Source organism: Gossypium hirsutum, chromosome D05, assembly GCF_007990345.1.
Source record: "Gossypium hirsutum isolate 1008001.06 chromosome D05, Gossypium_hirsutum_v2.1, whole genome shotgun sequence".
Lineage (NCBI taxonomy): Eukaryota > Viridiplantae > Streptophyta > Magnoliopsida > Malvales > Malvaceae > Gossypium > Gossypium hirsutum.
The window spans coordinates 27,277,736-27,303,046 of NC_053441.1; the positions used below are offsets into that span (position 1 = coordinate 27,277,736).

Consider the following 25,311-nt stretch of genomic DNA (forward strand, 5'->3'; position numbering starts at 1 on the left):
TGTATTCAGAAGAACCATGCGCAAGCATTTTCACCAAATTTTTACAAAAAATAATGAACCACTTGATTAATTAATGAACCACTTAGCTTGGGGTTACCTGTTATGCCTCTTTGGTGGTCTTCTATTGCAACAAGCTCTTTTTTGTCTTTTCTTTCTCTCAACGCAACCTAGCACACATTGGTTGAAATGTGATAACATACATCAACAAATATAGTTTTAATTGGTAGTTGTGAGGATGAAGAATTCCAGCTTCATTTGTTGCATATTTTTAGCTATGCTTCTATTGGCATCATCGAGTACATTTTTTTAACCCTTGTATTTAGGGATTGCAATGTTGTGGAATAAGGAATAGATTGCCATGTCCGTAACCGTTTCACCCACACTCTTGTATGAATGTTGAAATCATCCATCCCATCCTAGTTATTTTCATAATCATTTCATACACTAATACATTGCTTCACTTTACTTTTTTTTAATGATTTTTCAATATAATATAAAGAAATATATATTTATGTTTTAGTTATGTACATAATGGTATAGTATGATATGTGCACGCCTTTTTTCTTTTAAAAAAAAACTCTCTATTTGAAGTAGATGGATGTAAAATACTCGAATTTTATCATCTCTGAAATAAGATTTTTTTTTTGGAAGGAATGAATGAAATAGCAGGACAGGCGAGGGAATTGTTGGTGGGAAAGAGTGGCGGGAGGTGCATTTAAGTGATGGACCCAAACGGATGTAATCTAGTTTCTTGCAAACAGCAATACCTTCAACTCAAGAATGGGAATGAAGTTTGCTTGGCTAATGTCAAACAGGGTTATCAATGTGTTTGTTACATCAATTGCTAACTGGAACTTGATTTGTGTTTATTAGAATGCATCAAATAATCCTTTTCGTTTATTTTGCTTTTATCTTTCATGCTTCCTTTGCAAATTGTTTGCACAACAGATCATTTTGAACATGATACCAAGCAAAATAATTATAACATAATACAACATGAAAATATATATAAACATAAAGCAAACACTAAATTATATCAAAATTTACATCATAATGATACAAAGTTTGCATAAATATACACAAGAAAAGTAACGTGAATAACCGTTTACCATATAAACGATGTCATGATGAGAGAGAACGACACTGTAGATTTGCTGAATGCTACTTTTTAAGGATGACCATATGAACCACCAGAGCCAAGCCCCGAATTCCATCTACAAGGTACTTCCCCGAGCATAAATGTAAGATTTTGCAGAACATAAATAGAGAGCTAATCCCATGGCACTAAGTGCAGCCAACAGCCAATAGAAGTAATCAAGATGTGCCCTATTAAGGTTATTTGCAAACCAGCTATCTTGGCCACCCTCACCAGTCATCTTCTCAATGGCTGAGATGAAAAAGCTACTCAAAAAGCTTCCAACACCAAAGATGCTAAGGTAGAGTGCAAGGCCGACACTCCTTAATTCCTTCGGCACCTGATGATAAAAAAAATTCTTAAAGACCAACCATCGCAAACACATCAGACAATCCAGACAGTATGTACTGAGGGAGCAGCCACCAGATGCTCATTGGAACTGTTACATTTGGCTTGTCTACTAACCCACATTCTTCAGCAGTTTTAAGCCTCCTCATCTCTACTAAAATAGCAATTAACATTGATATGGCAGATAGAAGCATTCTAGTTTCGATTCTTTGCAGCATTGTAATTCCAGTCGGTTTCCTAGTCAAGGCTCTTGCTAAAGGAACAAAAATGCGGTCATATATAGAAATGAAGACCATGATTGTAAGGCTAATAAATGACAGAAGTGAAGCAGCAGGTATTTTAAACCCTGCTGTTATTGATCTGTCCATGGTAGCCCCTTGCTTGGTAAAGAAAGTTATCATTTGCGCATAGACGATGGCATAAAACAAGCTTGCAACCCATATTGGTGCAAGCCTTATAACTGTCTTCGCTTTTTCAACCTCTCCGGTGCTACACACCTTTCCTTGTTCTTTTGAACCATCAGGAGCAAGCAAAGCTTTATTGAGGAACCTACACGTTACAAAAACCATATCGTCATTTAAGAGATGTCTGTAACGGAAATATGTAAACAGGAACATTGTTTTCATAAACCATATCCTAATTCTCTCGTATGCAAAAATATCTCACTTACTTGAATTGCTTGGAACTTTCAGTTGGAAGAGTTCCTCGTGCCTCTTCCTCTGCAGCAATTGCTGAAGATGTTGTTTTCCAATTCCTAACAGCCAAAATGAACACTCGACCAATTCTCAGAAATGGGTTTTCTTCATCACCTTTGATACTATATATGTAAGTTGTGGTTCCAAGCTCAAAAACAAGCAGACCGACAACCATTACAATAGCGGGTATCCCAAATCCAAGAGTCCAACTAAGATTGTCTTGGATGTAGGTTAAAATCCAAAGGGTTATGAAGGTGCCAGCACATATACTAAAATACCACCAATTAAAGAATGAACTTTGGGCTTTGCACTCCTCTGGGTCTTGTCTATCAAACTGATCTACACCAAAAGCTTGAACCCATGGCTTGTGCCCACCTTGGCCAAATGCTACTAGATACAGTGAGAAGAAGAATAGTGTGACTTGAAATTGAGCAGAAGAACTTAATATGATATTATCTGTACTTTGGTCACTAGAATTGCTGACAGAAGGAAGTGCGTCTAACAGACTCAACAAGCCTAGACCTTGTTAAATCATTCCACATCAAGTCAGCATAGAAAATGTCTAGCAAGTAATCTAATCAATTACTGGAACAATTAAAATAATCTTAAACACCAAATTCCAGGCATTATGAACTCTCTTAATAAAAGAAAGGGAAATTGTTTTACCAAGATGTAAAGAAGGAAAGCAAGAATGATGGTGCGGTATTGGCCAAGAAAAGAATCAGCAATGAAAGCACCCAAGAGTGGCAGAAGTGACGACGCCCCAGACCAGGCGTTGACTTGAGTGGCGGCGACGGCAGTGGATTCGCCGAGAGGCCCCGTCAAGAAAGTTATGAGGTTTGAAGAGATGCCATAATTAGCAAACCTCTCAGCAATTTCAACAACAATGATGAAAGAAGCGTATCTCCAGCCGCCGGAGTTAGAGCGGTGGACGGGACGGCCTTTGTAGTAAAGGGATGCGTCATCTAAAAGTGGAGTTTGAGCAGTGGAGAGATTGGAGATCGCCATTGCTTTTGCAAAGGCCTTGCAATTTGGATGTACTTATCTCCATCAGCAGTAAAAGACAAACAGATTCATGTCGGATTCGCTCTGTGCTTTTGCTAACGTTAGTAAATAAGAATAATGTCAATCTTTTTTTCTACCTTAAACACAAAGAACAAGGAAAAGGAAAGTTAAAATATCTGGTTGATTTTTGAAAATCTTTTTAGATTTAATTCTGTAATAAAATTTATAAAATTAATTACTATTTCTTTACTCTAATTAAGATAATTATTCAAATTAATCACTATTTTCTATAATTTAGTTGTTTAATGTGATGCTTGTATTTACTAAAAAATATAGGAAAAGCAATCGAATTATATGGTTTATATCTTAGACGGGTCCATAAATTTTAATAACTTATTTAATTAAGTCCTTATGTTTTGTTTTCACTTATATAAAATCCCTATTCTTTATTTCGCTTATAAAAACCTTTAATTTTAATTAGTTTGTTTTTTTTATGACTTTAACATTAAATTGACAAAATTACATGTAAATCATTTGTTTAATTGGATAAACACATAAGTTAAAAAAAAATTTACTTTATCACAAGTCTATTGTTTGTAAGAAATTTAATATACCACAAAATGTATCATATTAAAAGGTTTTTTTTTTTTATACTTGTGTGTTTGGTTGAGGCAATAAATAATTTTCATGTCATTTTTAATCAAACAATGCGAATTAATTAAAACTAAGGTCTATTGCGAGTATATAATAAACAGTGTCGCTTATTTAGGTAAAAAAATAAATTAACAATCTTTTTGAAAAGTGCGATAAAAAAATGTTTTTAAGAAGTATTTTTAAAAAGTTTAATTTAATATTTGAGTGTTTAGCATTGCTGTTAAAAAGTACTTCTGAGTAATAAAATATCCATTTTAGACATGTTATTATCAAGTAACAAAAATGCATTTAAATAATGTTCAAATTAGTTAATGTTATTATATTTTAGTAAGAATATAAAAGAATTTATTATAAGTTGTTAATATTTAATATATGAAATATAAAATTTAAATATTTTTAAGCAATAAATATTAATTATTTATAAAATTTAATTAGAATATATAACTATATTTTAAATATTTAAATATAACCATTAAATATTTTAATTAGATATTAACACATTTGTATTATTTTAAAAAATATTTTTTTTATTTTTAATTAATGATTTTTACACAGTTGTAATTAAGCACCAATAAAAAAAAGAAAAATATTATGTTATTGGGGGGTTAAAAAAGTAATTAAACACCAAAAGTGCTTTTGGCTTTTAGGGAGGAAAAGCTAAAAACTTTAACTTATCTCTCTAGGGCCAGTTCTTCATTGCTTAGAAAAAGCACTTCTGACTTCAAAAGCACTTTTGAAAGAAAAGCTGTGAAGAAAAGTTACTTTGGTTAAAATTTTTAGCTTTACAGAAGTGCTTTTCAAAAGCACTTCTGAAAAGGAGCTGAAAAGGAGAAGCTAAAAATTTTAGCTTTTCTTCTCTCAAAAGCACTTTTGGTGCTTAATTACTTTTTCACCCCTCCAATAACATAGTATTTTTCTTTTTTTTTCTTGGTACTTAATTACAATTGTGTTAAAATCATTAATTAAAAATAAAAAAATTTAAAATACTAATTACAAATATTTAATGGTTATATTTAAATATTTAAAATATAGTTTATATATTCTAATTAAATTTTATAAATAATTAATATTTATTGCTTAAAAATATTTAAAATTTATATTTCATATATTAAAATATTAACAACAAGTTATAATATTTTTTTATATTCTTACTAAAATATAATAATATTAACTAATTTAAATATTATTTAAATGCATATTTGTTACTTAATAACATGTCTAAAATAGACATTTTATTTCTCAAAAATACTTTTTGACAGCAAATCTAAACACTCAAATTTTAAACCAAACTTTTCAAAAGCACCTCTCAAAAGCACTTTTGAGAAGTGCTTTTGAGAAATTTGAGTGTTTGTTATTGTTGTCAAAAAGTACTTTTGAGAAATAAAATGTCCATTTTAGACATGAGTTTATAAAGTAACAAATATGTATTTAAATAAAATTCAAATTAGTTAATATTATGATATTTTAGCAAAAATATAAAAAATAATTTATTATAACTTATTGTTAATATTTTAATATATAATATTAATTTTAAATATTTCTAAGTAATTAATATTAATTATTTATTAAATTTAATTAGAATTATAAACTATATTTAAATAATTAAATATTGACATAATTGTATTATTTTTAATTTTTAATTTTTAATTAATGTTTTTAACACATTTGTATTATTTTATTTTAAAATGTATTAAAGTTGTGTTACTAATGGGGATATCAATTGACTTTAAACATCCAACAAAACTTTTTTTTCCAATGTGTAGAGTAATAAAGTAAAAGATTCGAGTAAGAGCAAACTAGTCAATAGTGACCTAATGAAGATGATAAGCTCACTCACTTACCAATAATGAAAAGAAAAGGAAAACAAGCAGAGAATTATTATCATTCAGGACCATCTATTCATAAGTCCACACTATACAAAATAAAACTTGGTCCTGATGAGAAGAAATCATAAAATTTACTAGAGATATTTCTAAGAAAGAAGTCAACAAGAGTAAGAACTAACAAAGAATTTCAAAACTAACACGGTCAGAGAGATGCATTGGGCCGAAATAATTAACACAAGTAGGTGGTAACATTCTTTTCTGGCAGGAGGTCAATGGTGGCAGCATCCTTCTATAATATAGCCGAGCAAATGCATCACTGCAAACATTCAAATACAAGATTAGCAAAGAACAAAAAAAGCAAATAATTAAAAAATAAAGATAACAAAAATTTAAGAGAAAATACATACATTGAGAGTGTGTGATAAAGCCTAAAACATCGTTATATTTGTCGAAGCTGACAACTACTCCAATATCCTTTGCCTCTCCAATTTTTGCCTCAATGACACTGCCAATATTAAATCCTTCAATCCACTTCAAGTCAAAACCATCAGAGCCCAATGATTGCAGCCTAGCAATCTAAATTCAACAAACATGCCAAGTTCATTGTCAAAATATAGCAGAATCCAGTAGCAAAACTTAAGATGCGAAGATCAATGCTAATGCCACAAAATTTGAAGGTACTGCTGCCATTTCAGTCCATAATATAATGAATACAGATACATTTAAATGAACCCTGAATAAACAATACCAGTACCTTACTGATGTAGACAAATAAATTATGGTCAAGAGGTAACAAGTTCATTTAGTTCAATGTTCACAGCATAATACAGTCAACATCCGTTGTATAGAAATTTAGGCACCTACAGATCATTCCATATTTTCGCAAAGGAATAATGCTCATTTCAAATGATATTTCTGTCTTTACACCAGCATCACCCACCAAGATTAGGTTGGGAATTTCTCTAGATTAGTATGAATTGCTCACAAGGATAAACAATCAAGAACTCGTTTCATGAAGTAGGACTAGAACATAAACGTGCATCATCATAACATAAAGGAAGCTTGGCATTTTATACTATTTAAATATTTTAAATAATCCCATTAAAATATAATTATAATTGGAAAAATAGAAAAATAAAAAAAGACACAATAAGTAACCTGAGACTTCAATTTGATTATAAAAGTACGTAGACCAGTCACAATAAAGCTAAACTTCATACACAGAGAGGATCACCACAACAGTATTTTATAAATCATGCTTTACAATTATTAGGTATATTGAATAGAAATAAGCATTTCTTGAACATGAATCACAGAAAGAAGCTCTTATTATGACAAGTATATACCTTCTCCTCTAAAATAAAGTATTCTTGAATAAAGGTTACATCTGTTGAAGAACAACATGATTGCTTCAAAGAAAGTGTTATTCTTACTATTTCACTATTTACCTAGAACAAGAGTGAGAGTGTGGAACAAGAAAAATCAGCTTATTAAATACTTCAAATATATGAAGTAAATTAAAGAATTTGGTTTTAAATAGTTCACTGACATCGACTATATTACAACGAACAGATTGGCCAATGTAAAAGGCTCCAGAGAGATCAGCTTTATGGTCATCCATTGCCTTCAAAATATGTACAAGGAACAAACAAGGTCAGGTTATGTGCACAGGTCAGGTAATGTGCACATGTCTAGAATTTTGCAGAGAGTACAATATTATTGCCCTCAATATCTACAATAACATGAGAAATCTCAAGAAACAGAAGCCGAAAAAATAAATACTGAAGCAAAAGAAAGCACCATATGGACAAATTAGCATTCCTAGAAGAAAGGACAAAATTATTAAAAAAATTAAAATCTTTCTTTCTTGAAGATGCAGGTTGAAACAGAAAGTACATAAGTTAAGAAACAGTAAGCCAGAATTTTCCCTGATTCTAATCGAAAGCAGTAAAGTAAAAGAAGCAAAGCAGTAAGGCACAAGCTGTAAAGCAAAAGTAGTAAAGCAAAGCAGTAAGCCATAATTTTTCCTGATTAATTTTCAAAGTAATTAGTCAATTAATTTCTGTAAAATTCCTGTAAAAATCAAACAATCAGAACCTGAGAAAAGAAACTCACCGGCAGAAGAGGAACAAAGAACCTGAACAAAGAACTTTGAAAGTGAAAATGTGAAAAAAAATGGGTATAGAGCTCCAAAGAACCATAGAAAGAAACTTTTTTGAGGGAGAAGACAGGTTAAAATGGGAAATTATCAGCCAAACGGACTTTTGGCTGAAGAAAAGTTGAAATTTTTAACTTCTTCATCAGCCAAAAAGCACTTTTTAGATGGTGAAAATTGTGAGCAAACGATGGCCGTTCTTTCTTGCTTTTAAGAGAAAAGGACTTTTTATTGCAAAAGTTCGTTTGAAAAGCAGAGGAGAACGGGGCCTTAATGTCACGGTGGATTATCCTTCTTTTACACCCTTTATGCAAGTAATAGAGTCCTCTTGCAATCCCAACTGCAATCTTATACCTTATTTTCCAGTCCAATTGAGGAACATTCACATCTACAGTGACAAAAACTCAATGCAGAAAAGGCAGGTTTGGCATGGAGCCTGATCCCGAATCCCTCAGATGCCAACATAACAAGGAAAATTTCCATCTTCCTAATCAAAGATGAATAGTGACTCAGGTTAAAAAAGTCTAAAATGAAAGATGATGCATACAAAAAATAAAGTAATTTTCCTAAACGACGTATAAATTTCACGTGTTTTGATGAAACATTCGTAGTAAACGATAGATAAATGGAGAGAAGAATCTTTAGCATTCTTTAATTGCCCAATTAGGATTTGTATCATCACTCAAGTTCTCCGATTAGTAGACAAAAGAAACGTATTTAATTACCATTGATGAACTCGTATCAAAGAAAAAAACTAACTAAAAATAGTATATCTGCAAGTTTGTCAATGTAGTACTTTTAGTCACCCTACAATAGTACTGTTGCCAAAGCAATGGCAATCTCCAATTTCTCCGCTGCTCAAACTCCACTTTTAGATGACACTGTTGATGCCTTCCTTGACCACAGAGGTCGCCCCGTTCGCGGCTCAAACTCTAGTGGTTGGGGATCCACTTGTTTCATCATCGCCATGGAGATTGCTGAGAGGTTTGCTTATTATGGAATGAATCTCTTTAAACCTCATAATTTACTTGATGGGGCCTCTGGGCGAGTCAACTGCCACCGCCGCCGTACAAGTCAACACTTGGTCTGGGGTGGTGTCGCTTCTATCACTCTTGGGTGTATTCGTTGCTGATACTTTCCTTGGTCGATGCCGCACCATCATTCTTGCTTCTCTTCTTTATATTTTGGTAATTTGAACTTCCTTTCTATTCTTCTTTCCTTTTTATACAGTTGAAACTAGGAAAGGGCACTAATTGTTTTAGTAATTGATTAGAGTACTTGCTAGATGTTATCTGTGCCGACTTACTTTGGATTGATTTGTAGGGTCTAGGCATGTTGACTCTTTCAGCCACTCTTCCTTCTCTTAGCAATTCTGGTGACCAAAATACAAACAATGTAATATTAAGTTCTCTTCGGTTTCAAGTGATACTATTCTTTTTCTCACTGTAGATAGTAGCATTTGGACAATGTGGGTTCAAGCCTTGCATTCAAGCTTTTGGTGCAGATCAGTTTGCTAGACAAAACCTAGAGGAGTGCAAAGTCCACAATTCATTCTTTAACTGGTGGTACTTTGCCTTATGTGCGGGCACATTTGTAACCCTTTGGATATTACCCGACATTCAAAAAAACTTTAGTTGGGTTCTTGGATTTGGGATACCTCCTGTTGTAATTGTTGTTGTACTGGTTGTTTTTATTCTTGGAACGACCACTTACGGGTTTTGTGTCAAAAGGAACGAAAAAAACCCATTTTTGAGAATTGGTCGAGTGTTCATTTTGGCAGTCAGGAATTGGAGTACAGCATCTTCAGCAATTGTTGCAGATGAAGAGGCACGAGGAAGTCTTCCGACTGAAAGTTTCAAGAAATTTATGTAAGCGAGTTTTACTGAAGATCAATATCTAAAGTTTCTTTTAGCTAACAAACTGAAATTTCACTTTTCTGCTTTAGTGGCATCTGATATAAGTTCCTATTATTATCAAACAAGGATATAAGCTAGCACATATTCATGTCGGGATCTTGTAAAGTTTAGTGTGACCATTATCTCTCTGTTTTACAAGACATTTAATAAATTCATGCACATAAATGTCCTGGACATTTAGTTTCTTTCGTCAATCTATAATAACCTTGGTTGAGACATCTATTATGGTTTCTAATTAATCTGGAGTTCTTGCATATTTCTTTTCTTCTTCCAACTATTATAATGTTTAGAACTTCAATTCTGCTGAGCCATTGGAGCTGTTGTTACCCTTGTTTTGGTTTATGAAAACAATGTTCCTATTTAAATTTTCCCGTCACAGACATCTCTTAAATGGGAATATGGTTTTTGTAATGTGTAGGTTCCTCAATAAAGCTTTGCTTGCTCCTGATGGTTCAAAAGAACAAGGAAATGTGTGTAGCATTGGAGAGGTTGAAGAAGCGAATACAGTTATAAGGCTTGCACCAATATGGGCTACAAGCTTGTTTTATGCAGTCGCCAATGCACAAACATCGACTTTCTTTACCAAGTAAGGGGCTACCATGGACAGATCAATTACAACAGGGTTTAAAATACTTCTTGTTTCACTCTCTTCATTTCTTAGCCTTACAATCGATCTCTTCATTCCTATATATGACTGCGTTTTTGTTCCTTTAGGAAGAGCCTTGACTGGGAAACCGGTCGGAATTACAATGCTTCAAAGAATTGGACCTGGAATGATTCTATTTGTCATAACAATGTTAATTGCTGCTTTAGTAGAGATGAGGAGGCTTAAAACTGCTCAAAAATACGGGTTGGTAGACAAGCATAATGCGACGGTTCCAATGAGTGTATGGTGGTTGGTCCCTCAATACGTATTGTGTGGATTGTCTGAAGTGTTCACAGTTGTTGTTGGTATTCAAGAACTTTTTTGTGACCAGGTGCCAAAGGAGTGTCGGTCTTGCACTCTACCTTAGTATCTTTTGTGTTGGAAGCTATTGGAACCCACCCATTGTTTGAAAAGTCAAAAAGGGTGGGCACCGAAAGTAGAAAGTAAAATTGGTTGGCAAGTTGGGTTAAAAGTTGGCATGGGATAATTGCAATTTTGGTCCCTAATTGTATGGGGACATTGCAAGTTGATCCTTGAACCTCAACTATAAATAGGCCTAACCATTTCTTACTTTCTTCATCCCACACTTGCCATTCTCTACTTAAGGCAATTGTTCTCTCTCCCTATTTGTAAACTTTCACTTGTATTTTTGGAGTGAAATATATTTGGTAGTGCCCGAGGACGTAGGCAAAATTTGCTGAACCTCGTTAAAATTCTAGTGTTCTTTATTTTTGTTCTGCATATTTTGCAAGTGTCATTGTAGTGATTTATTGTGCTATTAAATTACGATAGAGGGATATTCTGGCTAGGAAAGATCTGGTATGTAAGCGATCCTCGTGATCCACCTCTCTTTCCTGGGAATTGAACTTAGTGTGATTTTTCAGTACAATAATTTTACTCTTTCACACGCTTCCGCGCAACAATTGGTACCAGAGCCAGGTTCGTACTTGGGGAATACGACCGTTTACGGTACTATTCACGTATACGGCACTATTCACGTATACAGTACTATTCACGTATACGGTACTATTCACGTATACAGTACTATTCACGTATACGGCACTATTCACGTATACGGTATTGTTCACGTATGCAGTAGTTGGGATTGAGGAGAAAAATGGCAGCAGCATCGTCATCAGCAAGGACTACTGTGACAAATGCAAAATTTGAAGTAGAGAAATTTGACGGTACCAATAATTTTGGTATATGGCAGTGTGAGATCCTGGATGTCTTATGTCAGCAAGAGCTGGATATAGCCCTTGAAGAAAAACCTGACAAGATGGATGACAAGGAGTGGGCCAAGATCAATAGACAGGCGTGTGGTACAATCCGCCTATGTTTGGCCAAAGAGCAGAAGTACTCCGTCATGAGGGAGACATCAGCGAAGAAGCTGTAGGATACATTGGAAGAAAAGTTTCTAACGAAAAGTCTTGAAAATAGGCTTTATATGAAAAAGAAACTTTTTCGGTTCACGTATGCACCCGGTATGTCGATGAATGACCATGTGAACTCATTCAATAAAATTTTAGCAGACTTGCTAAATTTGGATGAGAAATTTGAAGATGAAGACAAGGCATTATTGTTGTTGAATTCCCTTCCTGATGAATATGATCATCTTACCACCACATTGCTTCATGGGAAAGATTCAATCACATTTGATGCAGTCTGTAGTGCGTTGTATAGATCTGAGACTCGAAAGAAAGATAAAAGAGATCACAGAGATACAACTGCAGAAGTCTTAACAGTAAGAGGTCGTTCACACAGCAGCAAACCTGGTAGAAGGGGTAAGTCCAAAGGGAGACCCGCCAAAGATGAATGTGCCTTTTGTCGTGAGAAAGGGCATTGGAAAAAGAATTGTCCTAAGTTACAAAAGGGCAAGTCTATTTCTAATGCATGTGTAGCGGAGCATGATGAGGAGTCAGACTTTAGCTTGGTTGGCATGGCAATGGCATGTCAAACGGATGAGTGGATATTGGATTCGGGATGTACTTACCATATGTGTCCTAATAAGGACTGGTTTTCTAGTCTTGAAGAACTAGAAGGTGGAGTTGTTTTTATGGGCAATGATAGTGCCTGTAAGACAATGGGTGTAAGTACAATCAAATTGAAGAACCATGACGGCTCAATCCAAGTTCTGACAGATGTTCGCTATGTACCCAGCTTGAAGAAAAATCTCATCTCATTAGGGGCCCTAGAATCTAAAGGGCTCACAATCACTTTGAGAGATGGATTACTAAAGGTAGTAGCTGGGGTATTGACGGTGATGAAAGGCACTAGAAGAAATAACTTGTACTATTTAAATGGAAGTACAGTTATTGGATCAACATCAACAGCTTCTGCGAAAGATGCAGATTCAGAGGCTACCAGGTTATGGCATAGGCGATTGGGACATGCTGGTGAAAAAGCTTTGCAGACTTTGGCGAAGCAAGGCTTGTTGAAAGGTGCAAATTCTTGCAAATTGGAATTCTGTGAACATTGTGTTCTGGGCAAGCAGACGAGGGTAAAATTTGGTTCAGCAATTCACAATACGAAAGGAATTCTGGACTATGTTCACAGTGATGTGTGGGGACCTACCAAAGTGGCTTCTTTGGGAGGTATGCACTATTTTGTCACTTTTCTTGATGATTATTCAAGAAAAGTATGGGTGTATCTAATGAAAAGAAAAAATGAAGTTTTGGATGCATTTCTGAAGTGGAAGAAGATGGTGGAGACTCAGACAGGTCGAAAGGTCAAACGACTTCGATCAGATAATGGTACTGAGTACAAAAATGATCCATTTCTACAAGTATGTCAAGATGAGGGCATTGTGCGACACTTCACTGTTCGAGATACACCACAGCAGAATGGGGTGGCAGAACGCATGAATCGGACTATACTGGAGAAAGTTCGATGTATGTTGTCCAATGCTGGATTGGGCAAGGAATTTTGGGCTGAGGCAGTTACATATGCGTGCCATCTAATTAACCGATTGCCATCAGCTGCAATAAATGGAAAAACTCCTATGGAGATGTGGACTGGTAAACCTGCTACTGATTATGATTCTTTACATGTTTTTGGTTCCACTGCATATTATCATGTAAAAGAATCTAAGTTAGACCCAAGAGCAAAGAAAGCATTATTCATGGGTATAACTGGTGGTGTAAAAGGATACCGTCTCTGGTGTCCTGATACAAGGAAGATTGTTTTCAGTAGAGATGTAACTTTTGATGAATCAACCATGATGAAGAACGAGGATTCACAAAATGATGACAAAACCAGTAGTACTTTGCAGCAGGTGGAGTTTGAAAAGGTTAATGATGATCCAGCTAATATTGAAAGAACAAATGATGAAGAAGTTTCGACCCAAGAACTTCTACAGCAACAAGATTCAATTGCATATAGGAGGCCAAGAAGAGAGATTCGTAAGCCTGCTCGCTTTGACGATATGGTGGCCTATGCACTTCCAATTGCAGATGATGATGTTCCTTCCACTTACACAGAAGCAATAAGTAACTCTGATGGTGTAAAGTGGAAGCAAGCTATGAATGAAGAAATGCAGTCTCTTCATAAAAATAGGACTTGGGAGTTGGTGAGACTGCCCAAGGGAAAGAAGGCAATTGGATGCAAATGGGTATATGCAAAGAAGGAAGGATTTCCTGGTAAAAATGAAATTCGATACAAGGCTAGATTGGTAGCAAAGGGTTACGCTCAGAAAGAAGGAATAGACTACAATGAAGTGTTTTCTCCAGTTGTGAAGCATTCGTCTATTCGGATTTTGCTAGCCTTGGTTGCGCAATATGATCTTGAACTAGTTCAGCTTGATGTGAAGACCGCGTTTTTACACGGTGATTTGGAAGAGGAAATCTATATGACTCAGCCGGATGGATTCAAGGTTGCTGGAAAAGAAAATTGGGTTTGCAAACTGACAAAGTCGCTTTATGGATTGAAGCAATCTCCGAGGCAGTGGTACAAGCGATTTGATCAGTTCATGAAAGGGCAAAGGTACACAAGAAGTAAATTTGATCATTGCGTGTATTTTCAGAAGCTACAAGAAGGAACTTTCATATACTTGCTCTTATATGTTGATGATATGCTAATAGCATCTAAGAGCAAAGTTGAGATTGAAAGATTGAAGACTCAACTCAATCTCGAGTTTGAGATGAAAGATCTAGGAGAAGCTAAAAAGATTCTCGGCATGGAAATATGTAGAGATAGAGCTCATGGCAGAGTTAGCTTGTCTCAGAAGCAGTATTTGAAGAAAGTACTACAGCAGTTTGGCATGAACGAGCAGACCAAACCTGTAAGTACCCCGTTGGCTTCTCATTTCAAGCTTTCTGCACAACTATCTCCTTCGACGAATACGGAACGAGAATACATGTTTCAAGTTCCGTATTCTAATGCAGTGGGTAGCTTGATGTATGCAATGGTGTGTACAAGACCCGACATTTCACAGGCAGTTAGTATAGTGAGCAGGTATATGCATAATCCTGGAAAAGGACATTGGCAAGCTGTGAAATGGATTCTACGGTATATTCATAAGACCGTGGATGTTGGATTACTGTTCAAGCAGGATAATACACTTGGTAAAGGTGTTATTGGGTACGTTGATTCTGACTATGCCGGTGATTTGGACAAGCGAAGATCAACCACCGGTTATGTGTTTACACTTGCTGGAGGACCAATAAGTTGGAAGTCTACACTACAGTCTACAGTTGCATTGTCAACCACAGAAGCCGAATACATGGCTGTAACAGAGGCTGTAAAGGAGGCTATTTGGTTACAAGGTATGGCTAAAACCTTGGGGTTGGTTCAGGAGCATATTAACGTGTATTGTGATAGTCAAAGTGCTATTCATTTAGCAAAGAATCAAGTCTATCATGCACGTACAAAACATATCGACGTACGATTCCATTTTGTGCGGGAAATTATTGAAGAGGGGAAAATTTGTCTTCAGAAGATCAAGACTGCAAATAATCCCGCAGATATGATGACCAAGGTGGTAACAGCAACCAAGTTCGAACATTGTTTGAACTTGATTAATATCCTGCAAGTTTAACAGTTGAAGAAGGCACTATCAAGTATTGTTGTCAAAGGCAGAAAGAATTGTGTGAAGATAAGATTATCCTAATCAAATCTTCAAGGTGGAGATTATTGGAACCCACCCATTGTTTGAAAAGTCAAAAAGGGTGGGCACCGAAAGTAGAAAGTAAAATTGGTTGGCAAGTTGGGTTAAAAGTTGGCATGGGATAATTGCAATTTTGGTCCCTAATTGTATGGGGACATTGCAAGTTGATCCTTGAACCTCAACTATAAATAGGCCTAACCATTTCTTACTTTCTTCATCCCACACTTGCCATTCTCTACTTAAGGCAATTGTTCTCTCTCCCTATTTGTAAACTTTCACTTGTATTTTTGGAGTGAAATATATTTGGTAGTGCCCGAGGACGTAGGCAAAATTTGCTGAACCTCGTTAAAATTCTAGTGTTCTTTATTTTTGTTCTGCATATTTTGCAAGTGTCATTGTAGTGATTTATTGTGCTATTAAATTACGATAGAGGGATATTCTGGCTAGGAAAGATCTGGTATGCAAGCGATCCTCGTGATCCACCTCTCTTTCCTGGGAATTGAACTTAGTGTGATTTTTCAGTACAATAATTTTACTCTTTCACACGCTTCCGCGCAACAGAAGCTTTTTGCGTAACTTTCTCATCTCAGCCACTAAGAAGATGATTGGGGGGAAGGGGGCGAGATAGCTGGTTTGCAAATAACCTTAACAGGGCACATCTTGATTATTTTTATTGGCTGCTGGCTGCACTTAGTGCCATTGGATTGGCCTTCTATTTATGTTTACAAAATCTTACATTTATACCCAGGGAACAGTCTGGTGTAAGATGAAATCTACAGGGTTGTTCTACGTCTCACCATGACATCGGTTGTAGTAAAGGTAATACAGTATGTTATAAAGTAAGTTCCTATAAATTGTAAACATGCAAATCAAGAATACAATTAAAATTTTAAATTATCATGTCTCCTATTTGACATTATTTCGCCAATAAGTTTAGAAGACCCTAATGGTTGGTGATTAGAAAATCCTCATTGGTAATACCATAAAAAGTGTATTCATGTTTTCGCTTGGGCTTAATTGTTATTGTTATTGTTATTTTTATTATCATTATTATCATTTCTTTTTGCTACATAGAGGGCGGGATGATAGTAACTGGATTTGAACTCTAGTTATTTTGGTGCTAATAAATAACTCAATCATTGCTCCCCTATACAATTAGCTTAAGGTGTTCTCTTAGAATATGAAAATTTGTGTATCTATCATGTTATCTGGTTTTTAACTTCCTTTTTGGTATTGTTTTACATTATTATTTTTACATTATTTCTTTTCATATCATGCTCAAAATTGTTAATTACAATGAAATGTATATTGAAGAGAAGACAGTGAAATTTAACTTTCTTCATTGCGAGTGATGACACTAAAAGAATAAATTAGAAGTCATGAAACCACTTGAAAAGACATTTAAATAGATAAAATAATAATGCATGATAAGGATTAGAGGCGACACCAAGAGAGCAAGCAAAGGCCTTGACCCCCTAAAATAAAAAGTAAAGAGTATTTCAAAATTTATAAATTTATAAATAATACATGATAAAATTACAATTTAAACTCTTAAAAAATAATAAAATTTTAATTTAATCTTTTTAAAAACTATAAAATTTTAAGCTAATTCTTAGTTTTCGCTCCTGCACACAAAATTTACCTTTGGGAGGGATACAAAACAACATTGAAAAAAAATTAAATTTAAAAATAAATTGATAAAATGTATAAATATTAGAAGATTAAAAATTTTTATTGGGTTAATAAAAAAGATTCCACTTTAACCTTTCATTATTCCACTACAGTTGACGTAAAAATAATTAAATAAGAAAATTTAGTAATTAGATGAAAAAAAACAACTAATATGTTTCACCTAAAATGTGTGCTTTTTAAAATATATTTATATTTTAAATTATCGCTACTAAATATATTTTTACATACTTCAATCTCAAAAATAGGAGGAAAATAAAAACCAGAGAACAAGAACCACAATAAGTCATCAAATGGTTTTAACACTTGATCGTTTGGTTGATTTATTTACTTAAACTGTCCCAAGTCCCGACAGTCAACGGACATGGCAATCTCCGATAACTCCTCCAGCATTGAAACCCTATTCTTAAAGGAAGACGGCATCGACGGTTGTGTTGACTACAAAGGCCGCCCTGTCGAGAGAACCAACTGCGGCCGCTTGAAATCTGCTTCTTTCATAATAGGTGACCCTTGCTTTTTAGTTTTGACTCGGTCAACCCATTCGATACATCACTAAGTATATGAAAATGAATCCAATTGCAAGCGTAGAAAGTGGTGAGAGGTTTGCTTACTGTGGAATCAACTCCAACCTTGTTACTTACTTAACTGGGCCTCTGGGTCAGTCCACTGCCACTACAGCCGTCAATGTTAACGCTTGGTCTGGTACGACAGCGCTTTTGCCACTCTTGGGGGCATTCATTGCTGATTGTTTTCTTGGCCGATACCGCACCATTGTTGTTGCTTCTCTTATTTGCATTTTGATAACATAAGTGAAATTCTTTTCTTTACACGATTCTAAATTTCCAACCAAATCTGATAGGATGAAAATAATCATGCATCATTCTCATACCGGTGGCAGCTTCAAATAGATCATACACTAATTCCCCTTGACCACTGAGAAGTGAGAACTTATTCAAGTATCCGCATGAATAAGCAAAGGAGAAGGTTGTTTGGTGTAAACATTAGCATTATCTTGAACCACATTTCTGAGGTTAGGTGCAGGATATGTTGCATAAAGCTGGGGTTTTCAACAACCTGTTAAACATTGGAACAACTATGCTGCAATAAGTGATAAATCATTCAACCATGCTAAATGAGTGTTTAAGTGAATTATTATTAATGTTTTCTCAGAATGCTGAGAATTATAGCATCTGGTTGAAAAAGAACAAACAATTCTTTCACACCTCGGCTAACAAAAAACTAGCCTTAATAATATTCTGTTTTCTATCATAATTTATGTAGCATATTGTGTACACAATTTGTTCTATCGGAATATTTCTACTTCTATTTTTAACAAGGTCTGATTCAATACCCACATCTTGTCTGCAAGTATATAGTTTATGGAACTTGTACTTAAGCAACTTGTTGCTTGAGAGGATAAATAGTTTTGAACAATTGCAAACTCTTTGAAGGCACTTGAGCTTCATTTATTTATTTTATTGACGTGTTGACTACTTGCTGAGGTGTTTTCTTTTTCCCTTTTGACTTGATTTTTAAATAATTTACAGGGGCTCAGTTTGCTAACTTTATCAGCAGTTCTTCCTTCTCTAAACACTTATGGGTGCCAAAAGGCTGATACCAGCATACTATGTCTTTCTCCTGAGTTACAAGTGATGATTTTCTTCTTCTCACTCGACTTGGTAGCATTTGGACAAGGTGGACATAAACCATGTGTCCAAGCTTTTGGTGCAGATCAGTTCAATGCACAGGACCCAGAGGAGTTCAAAGCCAAGAGTTCATTCCTTAATTGGTGGTATTTTGGCTTATGTTCTGGCACCTTAATATCATTTTTGGTTTTAAACTATATCCAGGACAACCTTAGTTGGGTTCTTGGGTTTGGGATCCCCTGTATTATCATGGTTTTTGCACTGATTGTTTTCTTGTGTGGAACAACTACATACCGGTATAGTGTTAAAAGGTATGAGAAAAGTCCATTCTTAAGAATTGGTCAAGTGTTTGTTTTAGTAGTTAGGAATTGGAGAACATCATCAGTAGTCGCCCAGAAAAAAGCTCATGGGACTTTGCCATTAGCAAGCTCCAAGCAATACGAGTGAGTTCAACATTTTCCACACTTTTTTCCACATATAGAAAGCAAAATTAGGATCATAAATGGTAGAACTTAAATATGATAAATCGGTCCTTCCCTATTGACTTAAGCGTTTGGGATTGATCTGCCAACATGTATATCTCTTTAGCTTTCATATGAATATTTGTATTGAATGTTGTACACAAGCATACCCAAAGGAAAAAATAAATAAATTGTGGAAAACTATTCATGTTGCTTGCTGGTTACAACCTATAAGATAAATTTGATTTATGGTTTTAGTGGAATCCAATCAATGCAGGTTTTCTTGGCACTTGGAAATTGTAAATTGATATTTTGTGTTCTGTTGTGATTTTCAAAACTTCAACTTTGGCTGAAATATTTGAGTTTCTCCTCCTTTGGTTTGGGTTACGAAAGTCTTCCTAGCAATGTTTATCTATAACACGAGACTACATTTCTAATGTGGTAGATTCCTAAATAAAGCCTTGCTTGCTCCGGACGGTTCAAAGGAACATGGAAATGTGTGCAGTATTGAAAAAGTTGAAGAAGCAAAGGTTGTTCTAAGGCTAGTTCCGATATGGGCTACATGCTTGGTTTATGCTGTTGTCCTTGCACAATCATCGACCTTTTTTACGAAACAAGGTGCTACCATGGACAGATCAATTACAGTAAGTGTTAAAATACCAGCAGCATCTCTTCAGTCATTCATCAGCCTTACAATTGTTCTATCCATCCCTATATATGACTGTATTTTTGTTCCTCTAGTAAGAACCTGGACGAGAAAATCTGCTGGAATGACAATGCTTCAGAGAATCAGAACTGGGATGTTCTTATCTTCCATATCAATGATACTTGTTGCTTTAGTAGAAATGAAGAGACTCAAAACCATTCAAGAATATGGGTTGGTGGACAAGCCGGAAGTCACAGTTCCAATGAGTGTGTGGTAGTTGGTTCCTCAATATGTGGTGATTGGGCTATCTAAGATGCTCACCATGGTTGGTCTTCAAAAATTTTTCTATGATCAGGTTCCAAATGAATTGAGAAGCATTGGTCTTGCACTGTACCTTAGCATCTTTGGTGTTGGGAGCTTTTTGAGTGGCTTTCTCATATCTGCCATTGACAAAGCAACAGGTGGAAATGGTGGAGAGAGTTGGTTTCTAAATAATTTAAACAAGGCACATATTTATTCCTTTTATTGGTTGCTTGCTGCACTTAGTGCCCTAGAATTGGCTCTCTATTTGTATTTTGCCAAAAAATACATTTATAAATAGGGAAGGAAGGTATACAAATGTTGTAATTTGGAAGTAAATAAGATATCTAGCACCATAATTATTGAATCCAACTTCATCAGTTCAACCTAGAAGTGTTCATGTACTTCAATTTATTGTCTAAAATTTATAAACATATTTTGTATTATTTTTAATAATGGTTAATTTTAAAAAATATATATTCATATTGTGTTTGTATTTTTTTTTTCATGTAAATCTTGGCACATTTGTGTATTTTGAACCATTTGTATGTTACATTGTGTATTAATAATTTCACATTGTTTTCATATAATTTCTTAATTTATCTTAATTTGTTATATTCATTTAATTTTAACTCGAAATTCATTTCTTAAAATTTATATTAAAAATAACCCCTAAACTATAATTGCTTATTTGAGTAAGTTCTAGTATGTGAAGTTTGGCCAAAAAAGAAAAGTCGTTCAGTGAAGGCCGAAGGGGTATCATGATCCTATCAAAAAAAAAATCTAAAGATAAAATTAAACCGACTTTAGGGAAATTAAATCAATTTGGAATCACAGAGGATCCTAAAAGTAGCAAGTACAAATTCATACATGAAAACCTTTAGTTTACATTGAAGACATGTTACAAAACCCATATGAAGTGTTACAAATTCCACGTATCCCAAGGAAGAGCTAGGTTAGAACTAATTATTTCTATATATTACAGGCAGACAAAGTATCTTCTGTTATATATACTCATCATCAACAAGAAGAGTTGAAGCTTAGGTGGTGGGCGAGGTAAAGAAGATGCCAAGTGAGAGCCATTAGCGTAACAACATTAAGAAGTGAGGATTTCGTGTTTAGCTTCTTCAGCCTCTCATTCAGCCTTGCCATCCTCGATTTCATCACTTGCTCTTCTGCAATGTTGGCTGCTAATGCTGGGTGGGTTTTCCCGCTTTTCGCTGTTGCCCCTCTCCCCCTGCTTTCTTCAACAACGAAGTTATGATCTCTCTCTCTCCCTCTTCCTTCTTCCTTCTCCATTTTTATTCTCTCCAACATAACCTACATCGCACACATAATAAGTTGCAGAAAGAAGCAAAACTGGCTGGGACGAATTACTGAATTCAGTATTTGCAAATCAGTACCTTTGAGGCTTTAGGCTCGAAATACAATGCATTGACCAAAACCATTAAAAAGGATGACAAAAGATTAAAAGCTTGAAGCATCTGGTGCTTGCTTGACAATACTGTTTTGCTTTGCCCCAAAATGTACCCCAGCAAAGCCATCCCAATACTATAACCTATAGCTTTGAAGTAAACAGGATATAACTTGCTCTGCACCACCCCAAATTGCTGCCTTGGCAGCACTTCTCCCAACACATTGCTCGAAATGAACGTAACCCATACACCCACCCCATAAGCTGAAGCTAATCCCACCAAGTTAGCAATGCGCATCACCGGATTCAATGCCTCCATTGTACTCACGTACTTCGCCCCATCAAATAACTTGTTTGCACTGTTTTTACCCTTTATTACTATTTTTTCTCTTGCCTCTTTTGCTTCTTCTGCATTTTTGCACGCCATCTTCATTTTCTCTGTACAATTGTTCAGTATATGACACCGGGCCATCTCGGCCGTGTCTTTCGCCGTTCCCACACTGTCCTTGGCCTTATCAAGGTACTCTTTTGCACTTTCTTTAAGATGTCGGCCCTTTTGTGCTACTTCCTCTTTCTTATTACCTAAAGCACCATCGACAGCCCCCTTCGCTTGCTGGGTTGTTTCTACGACCTTGTCTTTTGGCTTCATGTGTAGTCTCCAACACCTTATCTTATCCTTAACTCCATGCACGGTTTCTGAAACCTTGTCTTTAGCTTCATCTGCGGGGTATGAAACCTTGTTTTTGGATTTACCCAAGATAGTGTCGATTGTTCGAGTGCATTTCCCAAAAGCATCACAGATAAGTTCCCCCGAGGATTATCTTCCGTAGCCGGCTTTTCCTTCCAGTGAGATGCCTTGGCCAAGGTTGGGAAGCACGGAAGCGGCCTCTTTGAGAGCCTCCTTGCCAAAATATTCTACCGGTTTCGGTTGCTGCTGTGGCGGTAGGGGAGATGAGATTGAGATATCGGTGTTACGTTTTCCGTCTTCATCATGATCAGCGACAATAACTGTATGCCCTTCTTTCAGTCTAACACGTTCCCTTTGTGGGGTTGGCGACCATATTCCAGCAGCCGCCAATAAACTGAGTACAAGACTCAAGGCCAAAATGTTGATCATCTCTCTTTATCTTCCTGGTTATGAGAAGGTGTTGGCTGCAAAATGAATGGAGGTTTGAGGATATGTACCACAATCCACGTTGCATGTAGCAAGCAATCTAGAAAGTGATGCGTTTGCACTGAATCGACCACGTTGTTTCGTACGTGGCTGCTTTTGAGGGTGCCATTGTTGGGTTTTTTAGTTATGGTAAAGAAGAGAAAATTCCCGAACGGTCCTAAACTATTGTCGGAACGATAGAAAGAAAGCCATAGTCATAGAGCCCTTTGTTTGGATTATCAACACTAACAGAAAGTAACTAGGCATATTATTGTAGGGTAAACCACGGTAATAGTTAACGAATTATTAGTCAATCAGGTGTTTAGTTTTTTTTTTTTTTTCACCCATTCACTAATCATAATTTTAATTCTCAACATTACTAAATTGTATCAATTTGTCTTATTTTTAAAATATTTAACCCTCAATATTTAGTGTAATTTAATATTTCCATTTTGTAGTTTTATTTTATTTTTTTGTAATATAGAGAGCTAATTTAAAAGAACGAGAAAATGATGAAAATTATTATATTGAATTTTTTGTGTTTTTATTTTTGTATGTTTTCAATCAAATTTAACTAATAAATTTGTATTTTTAGCTTTTTAAGTGAATAAAGTTGTGCAAAAGATCAAATTGCACAATGTGTAAATGATGAGGATTAGATTTTTTTAGAATCAAGACTAAATTGACACAATATATAATTGTTGATGATTAAAGTTATTATTATGATAATTTTAAAAACTGCCACCATTAGCCTATTGATGACCAACCAAAAAAAGACAAATTTAAATAGTTGAGTGATTGTTTTGTAACTTTTTATAAACTAAAAAATGAAATTTATTAATAATTAGATGACTACTAATATAATTTACCCATTCTTTTACTTGGATAATTAAAATTATTAAACGAAAGAAAGTAAAATAATCTTAACGAATTTTATTTCATTAAACCGTGAAAATGAAGTGCAGTGATTTATTATGATTGGTTTTCATAATTATGACTTTTTATAAAATAATTTACCGTATGCTTAATTGCATTAAAACCAAAGAAATAAAATGAAAGTAAGATAAATAAATATATAGAATTGAATATCTCTTCTTTTCTTTAAATTACTTTGTTTTTATTCATCCATTTTGGACAAGCTCGGGGCTGTTTGAGAGTGCAACCTTCCAGAACTCAAGGTTGGATGGCCTCAAAAAATATTTTTCAGCTTTTAGTGTTGAAAAATAAAATTTAGACTAAAATAAATTAATTAAATGCCTAAGGCGTTTAATTTTTCATCATAAATGATTCATCTCCTAGTGTCCCAAAAAAATTTCAACTTTTATTGTATTATATTTATAATTTCTTTTAAAACGGACCCAATTTATAGTTTCGTCTAAAGCCCAAAAATATCAAGAACAGACCTGATTTTAGAATAGGGAAGGAGAAGAAAAATTTTTTTCTCTAAATACTTTTTTATTCTCTACATTTTTTTAGATAACCTATATTTATCTAAATAATTATAAAGGAGAAAAAAGGGAAGGGTAAATTATCTAGTTTGTCACCTAATTTTTAGGGCACTTTCATTTTAGTTATCCAAAATGAAATTCTTACAAATTCGTCACTCAACTTTCATGGCGCTTTTATTTTAGTCACCCAATCATTAATCTCTAATGACAATTAATTTGTATACATCACATCATGTTCACACTTTCATTTTGGTCATCTAAATTTTTTTTTAATATTGATCAGGGTAAAAAAATTAAGGATTAAAGTGAAAAAGCAGTAGAAACTAAAATAATGCATTAAAAATTATCAAATTGTACTTGTTTTCCCATTATCCAAAGCTCTAAAATTCTTTTTTTTTTCAATATTAAAATTTTAATTTTCAAAACATAAAAATCAATTAAATAAGTTATTGAATTTTTTTATTCCTTAATAGTGTCAACTAATTTGTTACTATAATAATGAAATTAATTAATTTAGTCTCCTTTTATATCTTAAAATTTTATTTTATGTTTCTAAATTAAAATCAACTCAAATAAATCATCTTTAATAATTGTACATGAAACCCAAATTTCTTTTGATTATACGATCTCGAGTCTTTCATACTAAGTTTAAAATAAAGAAAATCTGTTACAATTAATTTAATTAATTGAAATGATTTTTCTTTGCTTTTTAACTAATTACGGGAGATCTGAAATTATATAATCAAAAGAAATTTAAGTTTCACAGACAAATATTAAATATGAGTTATCGAGTTGATCTTGATTAAGAATACTATGGAAATATGAAATAAAGTTTAGAAGGAGATTATTTTAATTAATTTCAATATTACAGTAACAAATCGGTTAACATTATTAAGGGATCAAAATTTTCAAAAAATTATTTAATTAAATTTTATGTTTTGAAATTTAAATTTTCAATATTGAAAAAAAATTTAGAATTTTTGGTAATGAGATAAATAAGTACAATTTGACAAGTTTTTAATACATTATTTTAGTTTCTACTGTTTTTTCACTTTATTTCTTAATTTTCT

At 34.3% G+C, this 25,311-nt stretch overlaps 2 protein-coding genes and 3 pseudogenes across 4 annotated transcripts; 2 read left to right on the forward strand and 3 right to left on the reverse strand.

Moving 5' to 3' along the window:
* Positions 1-1,009: 1,009 nt before the first annotated feature.
* LOC107904902 (protein NRT1/ PTR FAMILY 5.10-like) lies at positions 1,010-3,312 on the reverse strand (annotated as a pseudogene).
* A 2,311-nt stretch (positions 3,313-5,623) lies between these two features.
* Positions 5,624-8,093, reverse strand: LOC107904900 (rRNA biogenesis protein RRP5-like). 3 transcript variants are annotated; one of them, XM_041094527.1, is made up of 5 exons: positions 7,779-8,087; positions 7,213-7,287; positions 7,010-7,111; positions 6,071-6,239; positions 5,624-5,979 (listed from the first exon to the last, which is right to left on the reverse strand). In XM_041094527.1, exons 2-5 carry the CDS (start codon positions 7,282-7,284, stop codon positions 5,933-5,935), a joined length of 390 nt encoding a protein of 129 aa, XP_040950461.1. In that variant the 5' UTR covers positions 7,285-7,287; positions 7,779-8,087; the 3' UTR covers positions 5,624-5,932. The 3 variants fall into 3 exon arrangements, 2 of the variants coding, with proteins under 2 accessions (XP_040950461.1, XP_016686905.1); XM_016831416.2 differs by lacking the exon at positions 7,010-7,111; XR_001686397.2 differs by lacking the exons at positions 7,010-7,111; positions 7,213-7,287 and having other exon boundaries at positions 7,779-8,093.
* Positions 8,094-8,447: 354 nt separating this feature from the next.
* On the forward strand, positions 8,448-16,348 carry LOC107904899 (protein NRT1/ PTR FAMILY 5.10-like; annotated as a pseudogene).
* A 1,080-nt stretch (positions 16,349-17,428) lies between these two features.
* LOC107904901 (protein NRT1/ PTR FAMILY 5.10-like) lies at positions 17,429-20,619 on the forward strand (annotated as a pseudogene).
* Positions 20,620-21,069: 450 nt separating this feature from the next.
* Positions 21,070-22,836, reverse strand: LOC107904898 (transmembrane protein 205). The gene is made up of 2 exons (XM_016831415.2): positions 21,630-22,836; positions 21,070-21,546 (listed from the first exon to the last, which is right to left on the reverse strand). The coding sequence occupies exons 1-2, from the start codon at positions 22,287-22,289 to the stop codon at positions 21,247-21,249; spliced, it is 960 nt and encodes a 319-aa protein (XP_016686904.1). The 5' UTR covers positions 22,290-22,836; the 3' UTR covers positions 21,070-21,246.
* Positions 22,837-25,311: the final 2,475 nt, after the last annotated feature.

Excerpts from the sequence above, each read along its gene's own strand:
- LOC107904900 (XM_041094527.1), bottom strand. The coding sequence starts at position 7,284 with ATGGATGACCATAAAGCTGATCTCTCTGGAGCCTTTTACATTGGCCAA. Across the intron at positions 7,112-7,212 it reads TTCGTTGTAATATAGTCGAT|GTAAATAGTGAAATAGTAAG; the intron begins GTCAGTGAACTA and ends CTCTTGTTCTAG. Across the intron at positions 6,240-7,009 it reads ACTTTATTTTAGAGGAGAAG|ATTGCTAGGCTGCAATCATT; the intron begins GTATATACTTGT and ends TGTTGAATTTAG.
- LOC107904898 (XM_016831415.2), bottom strand. The coding sequence starts at position 22,289 with ATGAAGCCAAAAGACAAGGTCGTAGAAACAACCCAGCAAGCGAAGGGG. Across the intron at positions 21,547-21,629 it reads TCGAGCCTAAAGCCTCAAAG|GTTATGTTGGAGAGAATAAA; the intron begins GTACTGATTTGC and ends TGTGCGATGTAG.